Source organism: Antennarius striatus, chromosome 5 (assembly GCF_040054535.1).
Source record: "Antennarius striatus isolate MH-2024 chromosome 5, ASM4005453v1, whole genome shotgun sequence".
NCBI classification, from domain to species: domain Eukaryota; kingdom Metazoa; phylum Chordata; class Actinopteri; order Lophiiformes; family Antennariidae; genus Antennarius; species Antennarius striatus.
In genome coordinates this window covers 12,109,356-12,125,907 of record NC_090780.1, presented here as the reverse complement: position 1 = coordinate 12,125,907, position 16,552 = coordinate 12,109,356, and the positions used below count along the sequence as shown (strand labels likewise).

The following is a 16,552-nucleotide window of genomic DNA, read 5'->3' as shown; positions in this document are numbered from 1 at the left end:
TAGTATTGTATTAAAAGAAACATACACTCAGCAACCAAAGGTTGTTGTTTGGTGGAAAAACAGTTAATCAAACACTAACATGAACCAAACAACCAGGACAAGGACCATTGAAAAAGGGGTTTAGTGTTCTTTCATGTTTAGTTTTGCAGTTCACAACAGAAAATAAAAGATGAGCGATGGCTTACAAAAATGACAACAGAAGCAGCAAGCTGGAATATATCTAAATGACCAAGAAAAAATATGCAATCTGGAGGAAGAACAAACCATTAACACACTGTGTAAACCATAAGGTAAAACAGGAGGAAAACACAAGACAAGAACACAAACAGAAGAAACACAGACAAATGACATACAAAAAGAATGACATTACTTTGATTATATACAAAGGGAGATGATCAGTGACAGGTGAAACAAAGATGCCATGTTAGCATGACTTCAAGCTTGTGTGGTGCTGAATCCAGGCAAACACATTTCATAACTTAAAAAAGTAATAGAAAAACTAAAATGTTAAACTATAAAGTCTGGCTTTTGATTTTAAACTTTGATACACTTTAAAAATAAAAAAAATTGTATCACATGTAATTCTTGAATTAAAAATTCTTTACATTTACATTTTTGTTTCTATGCAGAGGTTACGTTTTCAGGGACAATGTTTTGTAAACTTAGATAACATTTTTTCAGACTTTGGGGCTTCATCTGACATGAGAACTGTGAAGGGTGGGGTCACCACTGAAAAGACTGTGGACAGGAATTCATGTGAATAGCACAAGAGTGAAAGCTGAGGACCTTCATCTTCTGCCCTCAAGGATCCAAAACACTGAGAACTATTTATATCTTAGAAAGAGAAACAGGAAAAGAAAAGAAAGTTGTTAGAGAGGAGGAACTTAAACTGAAGTGGAGATCTTCAATACATACTGTAAATCCCTGTAGACTTTAGACTTACAATACCCTGAGACAGAGGTTGTTTCACCCTATGAACCAGACACCCAGATACAAAATGAGTGGCGTGTAGTTCAGTGCATTGAGGACTGCCGATACATGTTCACTAGGGAGAATACTGGTACAACCACCTCACTAGTGGACGGCATAACGCAAGAGATCAAACTCCTCAGAGCAGGACTCAACGGTGCATCTGCACCTGAAGGACATTTATTTGAAGATAACAATGTACACATCTTGGCCAAAGAAGACAGATGTGGTTTGAGAGAACTGGAACAACCATTCCTCAACAAAGGAGGAAGCCTTCCCCGTTATCTCTCTTCTGGGTACAATGCATATTGGGTTCCCTCCCCAGGAAGCTAAAGTCTCATTTGCATGAGTGTTAGGAACAAATTACTCAAGCATACTCCCTATATAACTGGGTTTCAACAACACTCATAATGACCTAATAGCCTGGACCACTCCAACAAGGATAAACATATGGATCTCCCCAGCAGCTATCCAGAACTAATGAAGCCTCTTGGGTGAGAGATGAAATGTCTCCAAGCTTTGACTAGTCTAATTGACTATCCAAAACACATCTACCATGACCTGGATGACTGAGCCTCTCCATACACATTCACCATAGTACCCAATGCCCAATGGTCATCAAAGTTGGAGAATGGACAATGATTCCTGCTGTTCATTATCATACTGGAAGTTTTCAAATTAAAACAGCAGGTGTAACCACACAACTGCACAATGTTTTTGACCATAGTAGCACTCATTTATATGTTGGTCTTACCTGTAGCAGCTACCTCTGATATTGGCAGTCCTTGTTCATACGACATGAAACCCAGAACCGAAAAGATTGCAAACCCTGCAACAAAACTTGATCCTCCATTTACCAAACATAGTACAAATGTGTCCCTGAAGAAACAAAAAGTACAATTATAAAAATGTCATAATTTGTGAAGAAAGCGTGAAAAAAATAACACATCCCAAACCCCAATTATTTTTAGGAAAATCTTGCAGTTTGAAAATTATTATGGGTATATCTTACAATGTCTGATATTATTTTGGAAAAAATAGATAGCCTAGTAATTGCTAATGAAGATCATATCAGCTAATATGCTGCAAAAAGTATATGAATTTAAAACATAACAAAAAATAGAGACCACTTACTTATAACAATTATTGTTATATTGATTATAGCTGCCAAGGGCTGTCAAACTGCCCTGACAAATCCCAAAAGAGAAAAGAACTTGAGCTCCTGCATCCATCCAAACCTAAGTTGGTAATTCAAAGAATAGTTGTCAGAGAAGTTCCAAACTGTTGAACAAAAGAGTTCTGTCCATGTTTGCTCTACAGGTGCGAGGCTACTGAGGAGGAAGCTTGACTAAGAGTTCATGTTAAATGTTTGACTTTATTACTTACGTGAGGGTCCACCAACCTTGTTGGGTCAGGATAGAGGTAGAAAGCTAATCCGTCCATAGCTCCAGGTAAAGTGAGTCCACGAACCAACAGAACCACCATCATGACATAGGGGAAAGTGGCTGTAAAGTAAACTACCTGTCAACAGAATGCGAAGGACTGCTGTTAAAGTTGTGAGTCATCATCAAAGAACAGCTACACACCAGCTATTTTTTTATGCTGGTAGTTTGTGGAGGGAGAAAAAAGTTATAAATAGTGAAGTCAAAAACTTTCCTGAAGTCAAATAAAACCTTTTCCAGACTAAATAATTTTGATTTTTTTTTTCTGTTGTTACCAAAGTAACACCTGATGAATGACAGGTTTATTAGTGAGATTTGGTATCTATTGAGTCATGAAGCTATAATGGTGTACTCCACCTGGACTTCCTGGATTGTCTTAGCACTAACTGTAACAATATACCCCATCATTAATTAATGAGTAAATTCAGACATTTGATCAATGGGATTGTTAGCTGCAGGACTTCTAGAGACTGACACAGAAGTTATGCAACGGTTTCGCATCACCTACCACAATGCTTGCCTTCTGTTTTCTACTTGTGTTTTTTTATTTTAACCTACAATATAGACTCAGAAAGCTCTAGTGGGAAGGTGCTTATTCTAATTCTGTCACAACTGATAAATTCCAGTTTGTTAAGGTCTCCATACACAACTACTGTATCTGCTAAATGGGATTTGTTTGCATCTGCGGTATTCATCATACTATTATTTGATGCTTTTATGAATGAAACTTGCCTATATGAACAAGTAGCATTGATCAGGTTGAAGCAAGTATTACTATAAGTTTGTGGAGTTTGTCGAGTGTGTTTTCGTGGCATTGAAGTTTCTTTGTGGATTACCAGCAACTGAACAGCTCTTGTGCTTACCTATTGCTATAGTAGCATAAAAGAACATGAAAAGCCCACCTGGCTTAGTATTTCACGTGATGACATTGCACATGGCAAGAAGAGATTCAGTTCTTAGATTCTGGTGATTAGACAGAGCTAAATTATGCAATTGATCTCTGCCTCTAAATCTCCTTAAATCCTGGACTCCGGGGGAAGATAGTTACATAAATGTTATGATTTTGGGACTTTTCTGGCCTCCAGTGGCCACTATGACCTTGTTCGGGTGGGTTATCATGGATAAAGTGGACTCCCGCAAGCTTGCTCCTTGATATGTTGGTCCTTTTAAGGTTGTCCACAGGGTCAATCCAGTCACCTACAAGCTTCAGTTACCTGTTCCTTCAGAATAAACCACACCTTTCATGTTTCCGTTCTGTGATCAGTACTCTCATCTCATACCCCTGTCCCCCAAAGACCTCTCTCCCCCTCGAATCAGCAATGGTGAACATGTATTCACTATTCAATGAACTATTGCAGGACTCTGCTTATGTGTGTTCAGCCATCTTGAATTTGTCACTTGAAGTTAATCTTTTTACGTCATGTGATTAATTACTGAGTGTATTTAAACCTGATTTGATGTTAATGCCATATGGAGTCTTTGACAACTGCTGAGAATCTTTCTCTGTCATTTTTGCACATTACATTTGGAAATTTTTGATTTAGGCTGTTTATTGAAGATTTTTGGTTTCTACTTTTTAAACAAAAAATATAATTCAGCATTTAACAAGTCCCGTTTGACAAAATCCCCCCTCAGATCCAAAAATAGATAGAAATAGAAAACTAGTTTCAACCTCCGAAGGAGAACTTCTACCTTTCCGGTGGATCTCACTCCTTTCCAAACACAGAAATAGCATAGGATCCATGCTAGTAATAGACACAAGGCCAACTCCCATCTCAGGTTACCAACGTTCTCAATGCCTTCAGATATACCCAATACTCGTCTTCTGAAAAGCAACACAGTATCAAAAGAACGTCAGTAAAAGGACAGGCAAAAACAATAGTAATAACTCAGTAGTACTACTGAAAGATGTCATAACATAATAAAGAAGCTTGCTATGTATAGTTCATTACACCACATTCCTGTTGTAAGTTTTTTTTTTTTCAGGTGGAAATTTATATTATTTGAACATCTTTGAAATAAAACAGTAATTATCATATACAGTATTCGTATTACCTTGCATACTTACCAAATGGGAAAAAAATCTTAGCATTAATTCACATGCCTTTTTGTGTGATACAACTCTTATCATATTGAAAGAGGCACTTATATCATGCATCACTAATTTAAGGCATGTGATAGGTCAGCCAATGACACACGAGTAATACAGTCAATGTGCATGAATGTTTTTTTTTTTTTTAAGTTAAAGATATCAGCAACAGCAGAAGAGACAGGGTGGAGTGAGGACGATTTCAGATTTACTGCAATCAATTAACAGTTCATTTTACAAGTGAGTGTTGGAATATGGGACTGACTATCTTATTGTATGATGAGTTTTAATTATTAGATCTAAAGCAAAGTTACTGCTCACATGACACACCTGCAGAAATACATTTTATGTACAAAAGTACTGGGGCACACCTTAATATGGAGGTATGATGGTGTTGGCCTTTTTCAGCGGTTGGGCTAGGACCCTTACGTAGTTCAAGGGAATAAAATCTCACAGGGAATGAAATCTCACAGGGAATGAAATCTCACAGCTTTTGTATACACAGACATTTTGAATAAATGTAGACTTCAAAATTTGAGGTACAAGTTTGGAGAACGTCCTTTTCTGTTACATGACAGCCCCTGGGGCACACAGCAAGGTACATAAAGCAATAGTTTGGTGAGTGTGGCGTGGAAGGAGTTGACCTGCACAGGGCCCTGACCTCAACCCCAACAAACACTGTTGGGATGAACTGGAAGAGAGATTGTGGGCCAGATCTTCTTGCCGACATCAGTGCCTGACCTTACAATTGAACTTCTGGAATGATCTAATATTCCAAAAGACATCCTTCAAGGTCATATACGAAGTCTACATTTTTCAAATTTCATTCAGTTTAAATGGTTGGTTCCTGGTCCTCTGGAAGTGTAAAAAATGTCCACACCAGCAGATATGTTTAGCAGTATAGTTTACACCCAGATGCAGAAAAAAGGGGAGTGATTGTTTTTCTTCCTCTACTCCTTTAACTTCTACTCCTCTGTGTCAATTGCCAAATTCCAGCTTTTAAGGTGCACAATGTCACCCATTATATCAGTGTGTAAATGGAGTAGCTGCATTTGCTAAAGTGATAATGACAACAGATGGACTTTGAATTATTATATCTATTATAAGTCATAGAATACATTTGTCATGGACTCAATGTACATCTTGCAATTTGTTTAAAAGTGGACCGTGGGAACTCAAGAGAGGGGTCGAGTGAGTTCAGCAGTCAATTGTTGATTGCCATTGATTTTAATAAGAGTAGGCAACACACAAATTGATGAAGAGGATAAAGAAAGAGAAACATATAATATAAAGAGATCTACAGCACATTTTGCGTTTATTCTCTTAAAACATGGCATTGGCTATACAAGTTTGAGTTACACTTACTCCCAGAATTCTGTAGCGGGTGTAGTTGCATTTTCAGGCACTGTCCAGTTGGATGACAAGTTTTTTTGGTCAAATTCAACACAAAATTCTGAGGAAAAAAACAAAAAAGGATACACAGCAATCTATCAAAGGGTACGTAAATAAATGAAAATATATTCAACTAGAAACAAAAAAGTCTCAATAACCCAATTATCCCAATGCATTATACTAGGAATGCCTTCAGGTAATATAGATTAAGTTGGTTCATTAGATTTTGGGAGTCAGTGGTTAAGGTCACTTTGACCTCACAAAACCTCTTTTATCATCATAACTCTCCATAGCAATTGGGTATAATAAGCATATTTATTAAACATTACATTGACAGCGTTAGCATTGGGTGCCGGCTTTTAAATTTGAGTGTTTGTGTAACTCTTTCGTGCTGCTTAAATTAAAATGTAATATATCCTGTTTTAGACGGAAAAAACTATTTGAATCGCAATCTTCTACCATGGCTATGATGTTACATCAAATAATAGATAGAGAGCTAGATAGACAAATACTTTATTGATCCCAAAGGACATTGTGTATCATGTATTAGGAAATCATGTTGGGGTTTTTTTACCCAAGCATGTGGACACCTACATAGAATTTGACAAATAATGATAATGTAAATTCTGCCAAATTAAAACACAATCGACTCTTTAACTACATTTACATGGAAACTCTGACCTAAAAAGCTGACTTTCTTTCAATGTGTACCATAGTCACCATGCTGAGTAATTCAAAGGTTCCATGGATGAGAAAATATTGCTGAAAGGGCAGCTTGACAGCATGATAAAGCATTTTAAACATTCTACATTTGCTGACACATTTGCTACTGGTTGACTTCTTTGTGAATGAGCCTTCTTTTCTTTATCTTCCTTTAGCTTTTGCTGCTCACACTGTTCACTGATTTGTTAGTGTGTCTGTACTACTCTGTCTCTCTAAAGTAAAGGTGTACTGAACGCCATACATATATTGTGGGTGACACATGACTATATAACTCACAACCCCACTTGAAAACTGGGATCATCCCTTTTTATACCTTTTAGTAAATCTTTCAGTTGTAACTTATGGACAAGCATCTGTGAGGCAGTGATTCTAGTTCAGTACTTTGAAATGTAACAGACTCTCTGCAAAGAAAAATTAATGAGTTCACTCAGCCAAGTGAACTCACGACAAATTTTGACTGAAATTATGATTGAAAAATGCGAACAATTTTATTCAAACCCTTTCTCCTTCATCCTGCCCTTAGGCATTGTATTCACATTACTCTACAGGCAAATCTTACAACAAGGGCATTAAACAAGATGTGTGTGGTCGATTCAGGCGATATCAGTAGCACAGAATTTGAAGGTTTGAGAACAAATGATATTGTATCTCAGGAAAGGTTGGACAGCTTATTAGAGAATGGTATGCAGGCTCAGATTTGCCCCAAACCATCCCATCCCCAGTCTCCCTCTTTCAACCATTCTCTACCAACAGACAATCATAACAGGACAACCAATTTATACCATCTTTCAATAAAAACTTTAAAAACAATATTTTACTGAAATTATGTGCTGGTTAAATATTTCAATTTTTTTATATTTTAAAATTTGGTTAGTAATTTTTAGTATTTATTCAAGTTGCAGTCAGACTGGCTCTGGACACATGGGGGAAATCATGTGCAGGGCAGCAGCCCCAGATGACTTTCAGGGAGGAAAGGGTTAAACATTTTCTCATTCAAATCTAAACTCATAGAATTTTCTCTAATCCTCCTGTTATTGAATGCCTGGAGCTAAAAGAATTTAGCGAGTACTAGGTAGTGGATGTCGTGCACACACTAAATCTTTATTTATGTTGGAATGTGTACCCGTGTTCCAGGTGTTCTTGCAGCTGGCCCATGGAACCTCAACGCTGAAGGACGAGAACAAGTAGAAAAAGGCCCAAGCCTGGATTACGATGTATGACACGGCAGCATATGCAATCACAACCTGAGTTGCATAACCGATCCCTGGGGAGACAAATAACATTGGAAAAGTATGTATGACATGTATAACATGTTGGATTGCAACTAAAGATCAACTCTCTAGAATGGTTGCATTTGAGTTGCTACTCTAGAGGTATGTGGTATCTTCAATGTGAACCCTCCTTTCACTCTGTTTGCTTTGTTGAATAGTCTATGCACTTGAAATATGAATTGCATACACCTGGAGGGATGTCTGTGGTGCACATCTCCATGTTTTCTTTCTATTTTTGTACCATTAAAGCAGCTTAATGTGGAATGGGGTTAGGTGTTGAGTTAGTGGGTACAACACTTAATATTAAATACAACAAGCACAATCAGCTATGGCAGGTTCAAATGATAAGAGCAGGTCGGGAGCCGATCCTGTGATGGTTCACATCCACAATCCGTCAAACGTTTTCGCTCACCGAACTTCAGTTGTATCCAATTCCTAATACAAAGGATTTAACTGGATGTCAGTCCACCTTTTGAAGCTATAATAGCTTCCACAAGGTTTAAGAGTGTGTTTATTGGATTTCTTTAATCATTCTTCGAGGAAGGCATTTATGAGGTCAAATATGAATGTTGAATGAGAAGGCCTGACTCTGTATTAATTCATCCCAAAGGTGTTCTGTGAGGTTGAGGTCAGGACTCTGCAAGCCAGTGAAGTTCTTCAACAACAAATTTGTTCATTAACTCTCTGTATGGACCTTGCTTAGTGAACTGGTGGTTTCCTATCAGTGTACCATGCTGGAAGTCACTGAGCTCCTGAGACCGACCCATTGTTTCACAAATGTTTGTAGAAGTATTCTGCATGCCTATATTCTTGATTTTGTATACCTGTGGCCATGGAAGGGATTTAAACAAGTAAAAACATTGGTGCAAACAGTCTTTATAGATTTTCTATGTAAACATCTCTAATTAACCAACCACTACAAAACCGCCAATACCAGTTAAAGTCCTAAATACTTCAAAAATTAGGGTTATCCTAAAATATACTGTCTCAAGGCATCCTGGGAAAGTCACCCACCTGTTCCCCAACACACACATTTTGTCTTCAGTCTTTATTGATATATAGAGTCAAGTGAAATACTGAACATTGCTCTTGATGTATAGTATTGATGTTACAGATGCATTTTATTGTGCCTTCAACTGTCACCTTAATACTTTTGCTGTCACTCTATTTTATTTTATTTCCATTTTGTGTCTCTTATTATAAAAATCTTCTTAACACACTGAGCTCCTTTGTACAGAAGTAGCTAACAGTTCTTCAGAGGTTTTGCCTTCAAAGTCATTTTCCTTTGCTTGACTGGCTGCTGCTTTCAGATGTTATTTCATGAACTTAATGAGAAACTTTTCTTGCTGTAATTTTTATACTTTTCCTTCCAGCTTGTTCCGTCAGGGGTCGCCACAGGGTGTCATTCATTTCCATATCATCCTAGCTTTCATCCACCTGTTCCAGCCTGTTTGGATCCGTTTCTTCACCTCCTTACCACACTCACCATTGCCCAAGTACTTAAAGTCCCCCACCTTTGCAGTTCCTTCTCCCTGTAGCGTCACTCGTCCTTCTCCACTCCTCTTATTAATGCCGTCAGCCTGTCCATCAACACTGCAAACAGGAAGGGGCGAAGAACTGATTCCTGATGCAGTCCCACCTCTAACTTGAACTCCTCTGTCAGACCTGCAGCACACCTCACCACTGCTCTACCACCTTAGTACACATCCTGTACTATACTAACGTTCTTCTCTGCCAGTCCAGACTTCCTCTCCACAGAGACCTCTCCTAAATGCTTCCATACCTCCACAGGAATGTCACCCTGACCAACTGCTTTTCTGTTCTTCATCCTCTTTGGTGCCATTATAACGTCAGTCTTGCTAATCTTTGCTACTTCGTGGTCCACCACACTTGCATCTTCTTCTCTACCTTCTCTCTCATTTTCTCATTCATAAACTCCTCATAGTATTCCTTCCATCTACTCAATACATGGCTGGGACCAGTTAACACATTTCCATCTCAATCATTAATCCCCCTAACTGCTGCACATCCTTCCCATCTCAATCCCCTTCTGAAGTGTCCAATCTAGCATACACATCATTATACAGTATGTCTCTTGCTTGGCCTTTGCCTTCTTCACTTTGGCAATACGTCACATCTCAATGTATTCTCGTCTCGTCTCCTTGGTCCTGTCAGTATCCAAACTCTTCTTCTCTAGCCTCTTTCCTAATAATAATAACGTATTAGATTGATATAGCGCTTTTCTGGAAATTCAAAGATGTTTTAGAATAGATCCATTATTCTTTCACTCCTCATTCATACTTGGTGATGGTAGACTGCGTGTAGCCACAGCTGCCCTGGGGCAGACGGACGGAGACATGGCTGCCAATCTTCAAATACGGTTTCTCCGACCACCACCGGAACAATCACACACATTCACACACTAGTGGGCACCTCACTGGAGGCAAGGAGGATAAAGTGTCTTGCCCAAGGACACAACGACAAGTGACTATAGGGGAGCGAGAATCGAACCGCCAATCCTGTAATCATTGGACGACCTGCTCTACCTCCGAGCCACTGCCATCCTTGTATGGTTTCCTGTACTTTAGGGTTCCAACACCCAGTCTCCTTCTCCCATTTCCTTAATAGAAGACATCCCTAGTACTCTCCTGCCTGTTTCTTTGGTCACCTTGGCTGTAATGGTCCAATCATCTGGGGGCCTCTCCTGTCCACCTATAGCCTGTCTCACCTTCTGTCTAAAATTCGCACAACATTCTTCCTTTATCAGCTTCAATCGCATGGTTCTCTGGTCTGCCTTTATCTTCTTAAGCTTCTTCCATAACACCAATTTTATTTAACACACTACCATCCTACGCTGTGTAGCTATGCTCTCTCCAACCATTTCATTTATAGTTAGTTACCTCCTTCAGATGACATCATCTACCCAAAATAGAATCTACCTGAACGCTTCTACTTACACTCTTGTTGGTCATCAAAATACTCCTGCCTCTTCTGAAAGAAAGTGTTCACTTTAGCTATGCCTATCCTTTTTTCAGTCTACCAGCATCTACCCCTCCAAGTTCCTTTCCTGGATCCAAAACAAACCTTCTAATTCGTTCCCCAACATTTGCATTAATATCTGCACCAACCACACACCATCTCTATCTCTGGAATGCTCCAACTAACTTTTTCGACCTCTGTCCAGAATTTCTTTTTCTCCTCCAGTTCACATCCAACCTGTGGGGCATAACCACTAATCATACTATACACACATCCTCAATTTCAAATTTCACCTTTATCTCTTGATCTGACACTCTTTTCACCTCCAAGACACTCTTAACTAACTTGTTTTAAAGTGACCCTGACTCCATTTCTCTTGCTATCAACACTATAGAAAATTAATTTGAATCCTGCTCTTAAGCTTCTGGACTTATTTTCTTTCTACCTGTTCTCCTGTACACACAGTAAATCTATCTTCCTCCTGATCTTCATGTCTCTAGCGCTTCCTATTATAAACCCCACATTCAAAGTTGCCATTTTCCTTTCCTCTTTTCTTTCTGCCTGAGAATCCGCTGTCCACCTCTCTTTCAGCCCACAGTAGCTGAATTTCCATCAATGTCCTGTGAGCTAAAGGCACTGGTGGCGGACATTGTTAACCCGGGCCACGGCCGGTCTGGTATGGAATTGAATGATCTTATTTGTTTGACAAAGTGTCATGCTGGATTACGTTCCTGCCACAACCCTCTGCATCTTGGGAGCGGCCTGTAGTTAACACTGCCTTGTGCTTCTGTAGGACTGCATTTTCTCTTAAAGTCTAATGGACTGTAACAGTCAGCCAGTTGCATTCATTGATCCTTTCCTCCTTTCCACAATAAGTTTCTAAGATAATTTTGGCTGAAGACCGTTAAAAAAACAAATGACATCCATTTTACACTAGGTGTGTAAATAAGGTTGTGTCAGGTCTGTTAAACTTAATGACACTATATAAAAACAAATAAACATTTTTGCTGAAGATATTGTTCATGATTAATTGTAATGTGAATATTAAAACATTGTCTTGTATTTATCAGAGAAAAGAAAAAACAAAACATATTTTGGACCACATCAGTAGCCAACCCCAGTGTGTATTTATTTAATTCTCTTTTGTGCCAGTAGATGGCAATATTGAGTGAGTGGCTTAAGGAAAATGTGAAAATTAATATTGACATACAGTGATACCTCTACTTACAAATGTCTCTACGTACGAAATTTTGTACTTACAAAATTTCTCAGCAGGAAAATATTACCTCTACTTACGAAAGAAATTTCAACTTACGTAATGTAAAAACACAGTATCGGCTGATACTCAAATTTCCCACAGGTTCCTGAATGCAACATTCTCATAGCTGCTCTGCCATTGGCTATTACCCATTACTTATCTTCCTGGCATCCCATTGGCTAAGAGGGATGCCACTCCACCTCTGTGTGGAACTAGATCGGTGCTTATGAAGTCGGCATTTAGAACTCCACCTGTGAGGTGTTCTGATAGTTTTGCGCAAATATAATAACTTTTTGAGTACGTATTCACTATGGACCCCAAGAAAGTGACAGAGAAAAGAGGAAAAGAAAAGACGAAGTAAAGCATTATTTTGTCCGTACAAACAGAGCAAGAGATAATAGAAAAGCATGAAAAAGGTATGCATTTGGTTGATCTCACCAAAGAATATAGCTGTGATGCATCTACAATCGCCACGTTATTAAAACAAAAGGAAGTTTATGGAGTTTAAGGCATCGTGTGGGTGGTTGGAGAAGTTCAAAAGGAGGACTGGAATTCACTCTGTTGTTCGGCATCGTGAGATAGGAGCGCATGAGCCAAAGAGGGCAAAAAACAATGGGGACAGCAGTTAAAAGTTAAATGACCATCATTTTTATTCTTTACTCTATTCTTTGTTTATTACGTTATGCGCAACTCTCATTTATCGTGTAATAATCTAATCGTAACATGTATTTGTTACATGTTTTGATGCATTTTTATGCTTTCTAAAATATTTATGTCGGAATTTTGGGGGTCTTGGAACGGATTAGGGCATTTGGATGGAAAACGCGTCTCTACTTACGTTATTTCTTTCGGAACCAATTATCGTATTGGCCCGAATATGAGATGGTGTTTTTTGCATTGAAATAAGACTGAAAAGTGGGGGTCGTCTTACATTAGGGGTCTAGACATTATACCCATTCACAACGATAGATGGCGCCAGATATCTTTAAAGCGAATGCTGAACTTAACTCCCCAGGCAAAAGCGAACCCCTGTCATGAAGAAGAAAAATAAAAATAGCGGTAGCACGAAGAAGAAAAATAAAAACAGTGGTAAGAAAGAAAACAGAAGAAAATAAGAGAAGAGATAAACAGAAAATGGAGAAACGTAGCGACCATCTGGAGATAAGTGGGTCGAAGATCGGCCAGGTTAATCGGCAGCTGAGGAGAAGTAATGATGCAAACTTCAAGATGATGGTGATAAATGAGGCAGTCTTCAAATTATTGCAAAGCGGCTGTGAAATATGGTGTCACAGAGTGTAATGTACGGAGATATTTTCTGTATAAAAATTAAATTTGGTGTTCAAAAAGTCTTTTTTCCAAACTTGAGTCTTGAAAAAGAGGGGGTCGTCTTATATTTGGGCCAATACGGTAATTTTGTAAGTAGAGGTACCACTGTATATATCTAACGGATTGCTTAATGTAAAGAACTTACTTTCATATAAATGATGTCAGGTCAAGTACAGTCTGACATAATAAGTAGTATGTTTACTGTTTTAAAAATTATAACAAACTGCTGAACTGACTCGACCCCAGGTAAACAATTTTTTCCTGTCAATGTTTCATTTTTGCAGCCAGCAAACTGATTTTTGCTTCCTTAAATATTGAAGCATTGTTTTTTCTGTGCTCAAAATGTTGCAAGATAACATTTGTTGGAAGTAAAGATTAACAAATAAAATTAATGGAAAAACTGAAGTTGCGATTAAACACTAACCTTCAAACAAGGGACAGAAGTGCCTCCAGCAGGTGATGCATCCTTGAGATGTGAACTGTCCCATGGCAGTCTCCAGGAGGAACATTGGGATACCACAGGTAAGCAGAAATAAAACATATGGAACCAAAAAGGCACCTATAAGAATAACAAGAGAGTGAAAAGTGCTTCAAAATACTTTTCCCTCAGGGGACTCTCATGAAATTCCTTCCTTCATCCCTTCATTTTATGTGCGGAGGAAAAGGTTTCAGACAAACATTTATACTCATTGTGATGTTGCATTCCAACTTCTGGTATTTGGTCAGACACAATATTATAGTATTTATTTTCGGATTTATAATTTTACTTTTCAAAGTTCCAAAAATGTCAAAGTTAATTTATAAAATACATGTTACATTATTAGATGCCAGATTCCAGATGGAACAAACAACAATACTCCTTTGTCCTTTTACATTCACTTACTAAGGGAAAAAGTAGTAATTTTTGTATCATTTAAATTCTTTATTATTCAAGGTGTTTTTGTCCGTATTTCTGACAACATAGATATAGACATTTAATTCAGTGCAGCTGCTTGACTATGCTGAAGAGAAAATACTAAAGCAATATTGTCTTTTAATAGAAATCATGCTTGCCTCCCCCATTCTTGTAGCACAAATAGGGGAACCTCCAGAGGTTTCCCAGTCCAACCAGTGTCCCTGCCACAGCCAGCAAAAACTCCAGTTTGTTTGCCCACTGTCCACGATCTAACAGCTGAGTCTTCTTCAGCCGGTTGTTATCTTGAGAGGGCATCTCAATGCTGTTTCCACTGCAGAATTCCCTTGACGTGGTTATGAACAGTAATAGATGAAGAACAAATGACAAGGAAATCTGACCAGACAAACGAGTGAGGCTTGGGATCATGTTAAGAGACAAAACTACCTAGTTTTTCTCTTAACATGAGACAAACTAGGTCTCATGTTAAACTAGCTTATGAAGTTCAGCAAACTTCATAAGCTTGTATATGTTTGTATTATATATCCATTTATTAGTTAGACTTACATATGCAAAATTCTCAGGACGTTTCCACAGGCAAGTGTTTATCAGAAGGATGAATTTAGAATTACAACACAGAGATGCAATTTGCTGCCTAGTGTGAAACAAAAACATAGTGAAGTACTTACCCCTGCATCGGTAAGCGCTTTACTCCAGGAGTTGCTTACAACAAACTGATGAGTATTCCCCTCAGCTGCGTGTTTCACAGACTCACTACACAAAGGACATTTCATTAGCAGGTCCAGAGCAAAAGCAATTATGTTTCCTCTTGCCCTCTTTGTCTAATTGAACATCTTGTTAAACTGGTCCGCAACTGAACTACTCCAAAAAAATAAAAACAACTAAATATTTCAATAAAAACCCTGTTTGGCTATGATATAGCCCCAAGGTCTACACCTCTCTGCTGTATTTTTCCACTGAGACAGGAGCTGCTTGAACCACTCAGATTAGCTCTGTGGGTAACAACTAAACCAAATCAGCTGAGCTACCTCTGTTATGTCAGCAGCCTCAGGCTGAAGTTCCCTGATCAAAAAGTTACTAATAGACAGACAGGTAGGCAGGGAAGCAGGCAGATGATAGATAGATAGATAGATAGATAGATAGATAGATAGATAGATAGATAGATAGATAGATAGATAGATAGATAGATAGATAGATAGATAGATAGATAGATAGATAGATAGATAGATACATAGATAGATACATAGATAGATACATAGATAGATACATAGATAGATACTTTAATTGCACATATCCACTGCTCAGCCAAACACCAGGAAAAAACAAAAACAAAACAGGACATACCACTAGACATACACTACACTAACAGACACATGTAGCATTAAACTACAACTTATGGTAAATCTTTCATTGTTAGGTCATGTGATGCTAAATTGTTTAGCATAAGATCATACAACTAGATATAGCACATCTACATGACATTTGTGGAGTTTGCACCTGGGGCATCTTGCTTAGGCTGCCAGTGTCACCGTCTCAGAGAAACCAGAACTCCACAATTCTTGAGTGGATTTATGTTTCATGCACTTTCTGAGAAAGCGGATGTATGACCGTTTTAGACAGCCCCCCACCGCCCGTCTCTGCTAAGCACCTGTTTGTCTAGCTATAAATATGAACCCTTTGTACCACCTTTGCTCTTTTCTCGCAACCAGCTTTGCTGCTTGTCTGACCTGAGTCTCAAAGCTTTGATAATACAACTTTCTAAAAACAAGTTCATGAACTTATTTTTTTTAACCAAACTTTAATATTTGCCAACACAAGTATTGGAAGAGGGCCATTGGAATCAGTGAAAACCCACATCATACCAGCAACAAGCTCTGCCTTCCTTCTTTTGTGTGTATCCTATTAATACACATTTAAGCCTCTATCTCATTACACACATTCATTTATCTACATCTACTTTTTTGCAGCATTGTATGAGGGAACTTTGTGACACAAGCAAGATGTTAAGATATGGCGTGACTCAGCCGTGATATGGCTGACTCATGGCACTATCAAAGCTGAACAGGGTAGCAGAGCTTTTGTCATCAGGGCCCCAACCCCCTGGAGTAGTTTACTGGATGAACTAGAACTTTTCCTTCGAGTTTTTAAAACCTCTCTTTTACCAAATGTCCACAGCTGAATTTTTAATAA

The 16,552-nt window shown here is 38.4% G+C and overlaps 1 protein-coding gene across 5 annotated transcripts in view; it reads right to left on the bottom strand.

Moving 5' to 3' along the window:
• slc6a11a (solute carrier family 6 member 11a) overlaps positions 1 to 16,552 on the bottom strand; it is a 30,370-nt gene that overhangs the window by 10,894 nt on the left and 2,924 nt on the right. For 2 of the 5 annotated variants that reach the window (XR_011035418.1, XM_068315352.1), the window contains exons 1-9: positions 15,031 to 15,349; positions 14,503 to 14,687; positions 13,874 to 14,008; positions 7,739 to 7,879; positions 5,866 to 5,953; positions 4,104 to 4,236; positions 2,356 to 2,490; positions 2,104 to 2,207; positions 1,724 to 1,848 (exon numbers count right to left, since the gene is read on the bottom strand). Coding sequence is in view for 4 of the 5 variants with exons in the window: in XM_068315352.1 (XP_068171453.1) it covers positions 1,724 to 1,848; positions 2,104 to 2,207; positions 2,356 to 2,490; positions 4,104 to 4,236; positions 5,866 to 5,953; positions 7,739 to 7,879; positions 13,874 to 14,008; positions 14,503 to 14,687; positions 15,031 to 15,038 (1,054 nt within the window). In the remaining variant the exon portion in view is untranslated. Of the gene's footprint in view, positions 1 to 1,723; positions 1,849 to 2,103; positions 2,208 to 2,355; positions 2,491 to 4,103; positions 4,237 to 5,865; positions 5,954 to 7,738; positions 7,880 to 13,873; positions 14,009 to 14,502; positions 14,688 to 15,030; positions 15,350 to 16,552 lie in introns of those variants that run through there. The other 3 variants (XM_068315355.1, XM_068315354.1, XM_068315353.1) reach the window with 2 other exon arrangements.